At 36.4% G+C, this 10579-nt stretch overlaps 1 protein-coding gene across 1 annotated transcript; it reads right to left on the minus strand.

Moving 5' to 3' along the window:
* Positions 1-1923: 1923 nt before the first annotated feature.
* Positions 1924-9427, minus strand: ERMN (ermin). The gene is made up of 3 exons (XM_006171585.3): positions 9007-9427; positions 8286-8378; positions 1924-4796 (listed from the first exon to the last, which is right to left on the minus strand). The coding sequence occupies exons 1-3, from the start codon at positions 9245-9247 to the stop codon at positions 4279-4281; spliced, it is 852 nt and encodes a 283-aa protein (XP_006171647.1). The 5' UTR covers positions 9248-9427; the 3' UTR covers positions 1924-4278.
* Positions 9428-10579: the final 1152 nt, after the last annotated feature.

A 10579-nucleotide genomic window follows, 5' to 3' on the forward strand; every position in this document is an offset into this window, starting at 1 on the left:
ACCCTAGCATTTGATAGAAAGTGGTCAGATATGGAGGATCTATTGCTGAGTGAAGCAAGCCAGGATATGAAAGATATTGTGTGTATCCACTTAATATATACTCACTATTCACACTTTATGGTAGAGATAGAAATATTGGAGAGCATAAAAGCAATGAAAATAGTTAGCAATCATGAAGACAGTGTAGAACAGGGCAGGAGAAGGGAAGCATATAGAGAAGGATAGCAAGAGAACAAATAGAGAGACATGACTTCAGTGGGACACGGAAACGGTTTACTACCCGTTGATGATAGCATGTAGTATTCTCAACTGGACTGGTCTGAAAAGTAATTTATGTTGGGTAAATTATATTTGCAAGAAAAATGATATATAGTGATTGAATGTTTATAAAAACAATGAGAATAATAATCTGGGGGAAAAAAAAGATGAAAAGCTAAAAAAAAGAGAGCAGTGGTTGGACCAGTCAATGGCCTGGTGGTTAAGACAGCTGGATTCTACTTGGCCAATTGCACTGTTCAAGTCCCAGACCTCCAGACTAGGAGGCTTGAAAAATAGACCAGGTGCATATACTGCGTACATGCCCCAAATCCTGGGGAAATGGAGGAGAAAGGAATTGCAGAATGGCCATCACCCCTGCAAGGTGCTTCCCCACTTTCTCTCTCTGTCTCTCTCTCTCTCTTTCTCTTTCTCTCTCTCTGATGGGTGCACTTGCCCTATAGCAAATTTAAAAATACATCTCATATATATATTTACACATACACACACACATATTTAACATATATATATATGAAATATATATGGTTGCCTTTCTCTTATGGTCAAATATATTTCTTCTTCATTACATCCTGGTATTTCATCCTTTTCCATAATCTCTATTGTAAATGTTTTCCCTATCATGTTGAGAAACATAAATGGCCATACTCCAGTTGAAAATATGCCTAATGTACTACTCCATGTAAATATGCAGAAAAAATTACTATAAAAGCACCAGTATAGTTGAAATGTATTACCTTCATGACTACAAAGATATGTTTGAAGGCATTAGGATACATATAAAACATCTCAATTTTTTTAATAATATAAAATTTTCATGTACATTACATATCTACCACCAGAATTTTTTTTTGTAATTTCATGTATATCTTAAATTTTGGGGGGTAATAAATATTGCAAATATTTTAAAATAAAATGTTCTCTTGATTTCTGAAGACATATTTATTATTGACCTCAGTAGCTGCTCATGTACAGGGTTTTTCTAGACTTTAAAAGGCAACTAAAGAAAATACAGTCTAGGACCAGCTGCTGGTGCAGTAGTTAAGGCAGCTGGATCCCATGTGACTGAACACACAGTATGAGTCCCAGATCAGACAACTTAAAAAACACTCCAGTGGGGCCAGCACATGGTCTAGCAGTTATGTTGCTGGACTCCCACATGGATGACCCCTGTTCAAGTCTTGGATCCAGTGGCATGAAAATCACACCGGAAGCATGTATGTGCATGCCCAAGATCTTGGAAAGAGAGGAGAAGGGATTGCAGTGTGATCATCCTCCCTGGGGAGTGATTTCTTACTTTCCCTCTCACTTTCTCTCTCCTGCCAGAGCATATGATCTAAGGGGGGAAAAAATCCCTTAAGAAGCCAAACACTCTAGGCACACATGTGTGCATGCCTAAAATCTCAAAAGGAGAAATGGAGGAGAAGGGATTGTGGCATGACTAACTCCCATGGGGGGTACATCCTCAGTTTCTCTCTCTTTCTCTCTTTGTCTTTCTCTGGTGATTTTGCAACTCTCTTGGAAAGAAAAAAAATTAATTTTAAAACAAAGAAAAGAAAAGAAAGTCTAGAAACAAGAAATAAAGACAAAATTTTTATTGAGAGCAAGTCAGATATGGCATTCTTTATTTAAATTGTTAACTGATGAATGGGTAGATGGATACGTTCTGGCAAATTCTGTGTCTTTGAATGTAACATATGAAAGGTAAATTTTCTAATGAGAGGAAAATATGACTATTATCAATTCCTTTTCATTCAACAACAAAGGAAACAAAAAGTCATTTAAGAAATATCAGCATTTGCACAATAAAACAATTCTTTCTCCATCCAAGTATCAGAATCCTTGATACTCCTGATCCTTGAATCAAAAAAGCTCAGGTCAACTTTCATGTTAGTTACTAATTCGTTTTCTTAATCATGTCCCATGGGGGTTTCAAATATGTTAAATATTCCTTTTGCAATCTGAAGCAGACTCTTGTTTTTCCCAGGCTACAAAGACTCGAACAGCCATCCAACACCACCGTGTCACTCAAGATCACTTAACACTATGGCCTAGTGCAAAATAGCATATAGAGTAATGGACATAAATGCCAAGAAATAGTTTATGTTCTCTCATCCATGAACACTAAACATTTACTAGTTGAACATACTCTGAAATATTCTTTGTTGACAGAATCTTTCATAATTGGTTAATTTTCTGGTCAAAGCACAAAGCTAAAAAGACCAATTCCTGTATATCAGAGCTCCATAAGAGCCAGTTGCTTTGCCATGTCACCTACCTGCCACAGGAATTTATCACTTTTGTTGAAACAACTTAAAACACAAGTTCTCTTGAAGGCAGGTTAACAATAAGGTCTTGGTACATGATAGTTAACATAATGCTGTGCTCTGAAGTTAAGTAGAAAGTTGTCAGGGTCATCAGTAATCCAGAAGGAAAACAGGTTGACCAGGTAGAACAATTTAGAAGATCCAAATTAAACAGGAAATTGTACTTGTGCATCATGTTTGAAAGAATAGAAAGAGCATTTCTATTCTTGAATTCAAAATTGAGTCTCATAAGCACTAAATAATAGCATATGATACTATGGAAATATATTATATGACCAAGAAGAATTAAAGAAGCCACCATTAGAATGTGTGGGATTTGTTACACATAAATAAGCAATAATCTAAGAAGGGCTAGCTCAGGGTTTTCAACAAAATGAAAACGAAATAAACAAAGGGTTGAATAGTACAATGAAGACTGTATTACATTCAGACAATAAAGAATTGTCTTTTATTTGCAGGGCTAAAACATATCCTATCTGTGGTGACAGAAAGTTCAGAGTAATGTACATGGAAGCATGAAATAAAACTGTGGAACAAACTATCTAAGAATATAAATATAGATTTTCTCTTTTCATAAATATTCAATATATTATTTGACACATTGGTTTGAGTGAAGCTCCCAAGCACAATTTTAAGCATCTTCATTTGGGCTGAGGTCCAGTAAATTATATATTCCCAACCACTATCAGAGCTTTCTCACTAAAAATACATGCTCACACTCTACTTTGAAAATATTCTAAGATAATTATTTCCATTTTCATAGTAACTAGTACAGTTATGACTAGCGTTGTCTCAGGTTTCTAAGGAAAGAAAATTATTCTGAGACACTGTTAATAAGAGAACGTGTGGTAATAGAGAGGGGCATTTTCTTAAAATTGTGCTAAAGCTGTCATTTTCATTTTTAATTACTTTAACTGTGCTAGACAAGATTCTATTTTGAGTTACACAAATAAAACTATCCAACATAACTCTTTAGTCTATTGCCCACCAATCTCCCTGCCCCTCCCTGTATCAACCTCACAATGGGTTTAATTCATTTGGAAAGCATAAAGCCAACATTTAGCAAACAAAACTCCTGGCTGACAATTGCTCACCCTCTAGTGAGGAAATTCAGTGAATGGTAACACCTAGGAAGAAGTCTTACAGAACGTCGACTATATAGATGCCAAGGAAAACCACTTAAAACTTTTTTTTGACAATAATAGGAAAGCCAAATGGTGTTGGAAAGTTTATTGCCAGAAGTCTATAAAACCATGTTTAAAAATCAAAGAGGTTTAATATCAGACTTTTCATCACTGCAGTGTAAGACTCCAAAAGAAATATAGGAATCATTTCAGTTGCCTCTTTCATTTGATGACGAACTTTCTCAGCACTGCTACTTTTAAAATCAAATCATGCCCAATTCCCCAGGGATGCTTGCTGTTTAGTGCTTATCACACAAGACTATCTTAGTGACATTTTTAAAAAGCAAATGTCCAAGAATGAATCTAACACTTTTGGATTTGAGGTTACCAGACTGAATTTTGTCTAAGGTTAATTTCACATTATTCTACAGTGAAACAGAATAAGCTTCCTCATCTTTCAAGATTACTCAAGGCATAGAAAGACGCATCACAAGATAACAGAATTAATTAGCTTTTGCTTTAGTGGGCATGAGAATTTCTCAGTTCCAGTTAGCTTATAAATGCATCATAGATTCAAATTCATCAATTCTTTGCTTGGTGTTCCCCTTCCTGATTTTCCGATAGGATATTGTATTGTATCTTGAATAGGCATTTCTGGAAATATCGCTCTTCTTTCCTAAGCTTGGCTGCTCGTCAGGCGTCGCAGGTTGGGAACTGGGACTGCTCAGTGGAGAGTCCTCACTCACATCATCTTCCTCTTTAAACTGAGAACTCTCTTCATGTTTTTTCTTAAATTCTATCACTCGGACTTCATCTTCATCATCATTGCAATCATCATTGTCATCATGATTAACTTCTTCATCCCAAACCTCTTGCTCATCAACATGTTTAGAATGCGACATGTCAACTTGACTGGGTTTCTGAAATCCCAACCATTCAATTTCAGTTGCGTGGTAAGCCTTCTTCCTATCCTCATCTTCTCTCTCCTCCAGAGACTGTTTGGCAATCCTTTCCTTCTGTCTACTTATTTCCTGGTTACTGCTGCTCAGAGGAATCTTCTCCCACTGATGCCCTGTAGCAAAATTAATTGGTAGTTGAGATGTGCAGATATGCCAAAATACCAGCTGTTATTCTCCAAATTATTTTTCTGATAATCATTTCCCAACATGTGTTTTATGGGATAGAATTCTGTGGGTTACCAATATGCTTTATACACTCAAATGGCTTACACATTCAAATTAATTTGGAAAACATTGCCTTAAAGACAATTAAATAAGCTTTCTTGGAATTTATCCAAGACTTTAAAATACTAATCAGTATGGTAAATTTCCAAGAAAGTTGGCAACCCAAACTCACTTGATCATGGAATGTTATTGTCATGGACTACTGTATTTTGTCAGACTGGTATTCCCTGAGACACACTTTTGTTTTGCCTTTTTTTTTTTTTTTTTCTTGTCATAAGGTGCATGCGCACATCAGAGAAACTCACAGAGAGAGAGGGATAAGGAAAGTAAGAAATCACCCTCCCATTCCAGGGGGAGATGGCCACATCTCAATTCCTTCTCCATTCTCCTCTCAAGATTCTGGGAACACGTGCATCCACAAGTGCCCTGCATGTTTTTTAAGCCACCAGAACTGGGACTCAAACCATACAATTGGCCATGCGGGATCCAGTCTCGTTAAAGACCATGCCACCTGGCCCCAAGACACACTTTTTAAACTCCTATCTGCCTGTCACAACTGGATATGGGAACATAAATAATAAAATATTTGGATCTATCGCATACACACACACACACACACACACACACACACACACACACACACGCACCTCGAGAAAAATTTGGAAAATACTTTAGGAGGAGAAATTCTTTCTTCCAGTAGTAAAAATGGTAACTGTTCAACATCTGGTCACACTCAGAGTAGTACTTGGCATTTGACACCACGAGTCTCAGAGTTTTCTAAAGTACGCAGGTGTAAAAAAGGAGCAGGAATCACAGACGATCAGACCCATGTGCTGACCTGACTTTAACACCAAGCCCAACACATCACACTCAATATGGCCTAAAATCTGCCACTGCTTTCTATCAAGATTTCAAAACGTTGCTGAGGTCTAATCTACACAATGCTAGATTAGCCTGTTGTTCTAGACACATTCCTGAGGACAATTAATTGATTCAAGTTATTTGGCACCATGTTGTGACTTTTAAAATACTTACTTCACTGCAATCATTACTTTTTAACCAGCCAGATCACATCTTTAAACTCTCAACTATATTTACTGGGCATGCTAAGAATTAATTATAAGAGAGCAGAGGTTGTTCTGTGAGCTTTTAGCCCTCAAGGGCTTCTTTGGGACGTTTCAGTCTGCAGTGTACATGACTTTAAAATATCATCTGAGTTATGCCCATTGTCAGACCTGGGCTCACCATGCTTTTTCAATACTCTATAGGTCAATAAATAAAGTTAAAGGCAAGATTACTCTTTTTCCTTCTCTTTCACAATTTTCTACTTTCTGAATAATGTTCAGGTCCATTTTTATCCATAGTACTCTTTGAGTTCTTTTTAGTTCCTTTTGTTTCCTCTTCTCTTTGTAAAGATAGATTATCACCCTTAACTAGTTACACAGAACTATTATAAGATCATTGGTATTCAGTCAGTGTTCTTTATATTATACAAAAACACATATTAGAATGCTATGATTTTAAGCTTTGTTTTGTTACCCACAAGAGCCAAAAAACTGGTGTTTTTTTTTTTATAAACTTTGTTAATATTCATGACTCAGATATGGGATGGTCATACATGAAATTACTCTTTGAAACTGATATTTCTGTTACTATCTATGACTCGGGCATGGGATTGTCATACATGAAATTATTCCTTGAATTTAAGTAATAGATTATCTTCAATATTTTTAGCATCTTTAAATTTTTAGATCCAGAAGCATGCTCTTGAAGATTTTATCTCTGTTTTCCATTGTGATCATAAAAAGCACCTGTACCTCTATCACAAAGGGAAAAAATATGCCTGATTACACTTCAAAAGATTCATTCCAGGGGAAAATTCACCAGCAAGTCCATCTAGTTTAAAATGCAGACTGATTTCATTCTCTACTTGATCAAAATGTAAGGTCCTAGAAAACTGTTTACAGTGTATCTCCTGATTTGAAATTTAAAAAGGGTTCTAGATGCTTCTGAGTTATGTTGGAAGCAGAAAGATTAGTGCAAAGAAGTTATTTAGTTCATTTTGTGGGTCATAAATCTAAAATATTATCTCTGATTATATAATAGCTTAAAAAGCTGGATATAGCTGGGACCAGCAGATGGCATAATGGTTACATTGCTGAACTCCCACGTAGTCAACCATGGTTTGAATCCTGGACCCAGAGGCTTAAACTCATGCAAGTGTGTGTGTGTGTGTGTGTGTGTGTGTGTGTGTGCTTAAAATCCCAAGAGGAGAATGGAGGAGACGGGATTACAGTGTGGCCATTCCCCCTTGGTGGGGAGGGATCTCACTTTCTGTCTCTCTGTCTCTTTCTGACTCTCCTGTGAGTGCATGTGCCCTTTAGGAAAAAAAATCTCTCAAAAAAAGAAAAGTGGCTATAGCTTTTTATGTTTTTCCTTAAATGTCTGCACATTGGTTAGAATAAACTCTCTGAGACAAGCCCAGGCAAAGAAAGTAAATCCAGGAAATTGCTAATCACATCCATGTCCTCCTTGGAATCTTCTATATCATGTGATGTTTTAATATTTCAGCCAAAAGTCTCTTCAATTTTTTGCCTAAAGTCCTACCTAACTTAAATGAGTTAAATTTAAGAAGCTGACTTGTTAGATAAACATCTTATTTCAAATTAAGATGTTTATGACTATAAGAAAAGGAATGATTGAGTAATAGATTTTATCCAGAACTTTATTTGAAAACTGCTTAAATGTAGATGTCTTCTTAGAAGAAAAGGCTAAAGAATTTTGTTTCTTAATCTGTTGTGCTTCCTCAAAATTTAATATAGTCACTTCAATACTCTTTTTTTTCCCCTCCATTTTCTTAACGAACACAATGAAAATTAACTTTAACATTTTGGAAGCTGTCTTTCACAAGAAAGAATTAACCATTTTGCACTGAATATCAGAGGTCCAGAATTTTGCTATAGAGTATATCATATATAAGATTAATTTAAACTACCTGCCATTAGTATACTTCTAGGATAAACCTGATTTTGAAACATTTACATTTCACAAGGTGTCTGACACAGATTTGGAAGTGCCAAATCAACAATGACAACAAAAAGGTTGATTTAATGGACTAACTTCCTAGAAGACAGATATCACATTGGTTTGCCAATCAGATACAACAATCCAAGCCGTCTCAGCTTTGAAACATCTGGAATGCTTTCTAAGGTGGAACCCACAGATAAGTCAAGACTCTCTTATCTGCTCATAGCAGCTTTGGGATTTTGAAGTCATTTCCTGGATTGCTTTTCAATATCACACTCACAACCCATGCAAAAACTGTCATCCACATCCATTCAGACAATTTCTGTATACAATACTGTAGTTCCTGTTACCTTCTCTGTGTGTCATTTCCTCAGCACTTGTCTCTTGGAGAGAAAGATCTGTAATAGCTTTATGAACAATGAAGAGATTCTCTTCTGGGTTTTCTGGAAAAAAATACAAGATTTGCAGTTTAGCATTTGAAAAATATGGAGTTGAAGGGTTAATAAATGATCAGTTTAGACACTACGTAGTTTTCTTTCATTTTAATTATGAACACTAAAAATTACTATTTGTTTCTTCTGATTCATTTATTGATTGATTCCATTTATTTATTTAATGGTTATTTAATTTATTGATTGATACTCACTCCTTTAATATTTACATAAGGCCATGAATTTAAACATCCTCAGGTATTTTTAGAAAGAAATGTTAATATTCTATTTTTTATTTAAATAATAATGGGCTATTAATAATAATAATAACCAGTTAACATTTAACCAACACAGTAATTTTTAAGTATTTTACAAATATTGGTACTATTACTCTGTACTCCAGTGGAAAAACTCAACCTGAATGATGCAAAGTTGTGTAGGGTCACAGAGCTACCAAATAGACAAGCCTGAATTCAACCAGAGGCAGAGGCTTGGCCCTTCTGTTATGTAGCCTTACTAGAACAAGGGGCCAAATTTGGGGGTGTCCAGATAATTCCTAATGTAGCAGCTTACCACAAATAAAATTCTCAGTGGATTTATAAGACAAAAAAGCAAATTCAGGAGAAGGGAAATACTTTACCTTTTTGAATCTCCTCATCCATAGACCAGTTACTCAGCGTATCCCCTTGTAAATTTCCACTTTTCTTCTGGTTTCCTTCTGTGGGTAGATCTTCAAGACTGGGTTCCACCCTGTGGTATGGTGGGGTGCCATCCATATCAGCAGTGTCCTCATCAGTTTTAGTGATTGGTTGTTGATGATTTTCAGGTGGTTTATTCCCATTACACTCAGCCTGACTGAAGGTTGCTGGAACATCTGTCATGATGCTCAGTGGAGTTTAATTTGGAGAGAGCTTTGGGGAAACTGAGTGAGTAGATGCTTTTCTTGGGAGTCCTGTAGTCCAACGCCTACTCTAAGAGTACAAATGACTCACTTTGGAACATAATAACAAGATTGGTTTTCTAAAGGTGTCCAGACAGAGCTTAGAAAAAAAGCAATAGGATTTGTCAGATCTGCTTCCAGCCCATGAGCAAGATCCAGCCAATCACCTCCTTTTTTGTTGCCTAGCAGTCCCACTTGCAGAATTAATGGTACCCTTTGGATTTACATAAACAAACAATCTGAGGCAATCAGTCTTTTGTGCTGGCATGTAGAGGAGGACTTTCAGCTTGTCAGTCCCCCTCTGGGAACAGAGATTTTTGTCCCTTTTCATAATGGTCCATTGTAATTTTCCTTGTAACAGGAGCCACAATTGTTTCACAGCTTTAATCCAGAGAGAATGACCACCTTGAGGAATATTAGTTCTGTGTAACCAGCTTAACATTTCCAAACAGATTTTGTTCAAGTAAAACCTCCGCTATTTTGTAGAGGACAATAGTGTCGTTTCTTATTTATTAAAGAATAAAAACGGCTTATCAAAAAACCTGTAAACAGGACAACTTTATTGTAAATGGTTCTGGCAGCTGATTTCATGGTATGCTTTCACAAGGCCAGAGAAGTGAGCTAAGAAAAAACAAATTCTATCGACTTGCTAAATTCATTTGGTCTATAGCTTCTTATCCTCTATGTCTGCCTACGGGAGCCCAACCCACTCCTTAAAATTCTAACATAATTTTCTTCATAAAGTGTTCCTTTCCACTAAGAATTATTCTCTAATGTTAGTAAAATGATATAACATCAACAGAGTAATGTTAGTAAAATGATATAACATCAACAGAGTAACCCCTTGGAGGAAACAAGTAAAATATCTAGTACTGGACACCCATCCTTTTTCAGGGGGGAGGGTGTTGCCATAGTGTGCGTGAACTCACCAGTGAGATAGAGAGAGACAGGAAGAGAGAAAGTGAAAAATCAAACTCCTCTCCCAAGGGGATGTCTATGCCACAATCCTTTCTCCATTCTCCGCTTGGGATTTATGGCACACATGTAAGCGTGCCTGGGTGATTTTTAAGCTACTGGGTTTGGACTCGAACCACAGTTGACCATGTGGAAATGCAGCACCTTACCCACCATGCAACTTGTTGGGCCCACCTTCCTTTTTAAGGAAAGATAGTATTTTTCTTCTTTTTTGGGTCTCACATAAGATTAAATCATTCTAAATCATGCTTCCCCCTCTTTAAGGCCAAACCTTTGACCTAACCAACACTTCTCACTT

This window comes from Tupaia chinensis, unplaced genomic scaffold (assembly GCF_000334495.1).
Source record: "Tupaia chinensis unplaced genomic scaffold, TupChi_1.0 Scaffold149921_1, whole genome shotgun sequence".
Classification (NCBI taxonomy): Eukaryota; Metazoa; Chordata; class Mammalia; order Scandentia; family Tupaiidae; genus Tupaia; species Tupaia belangeri.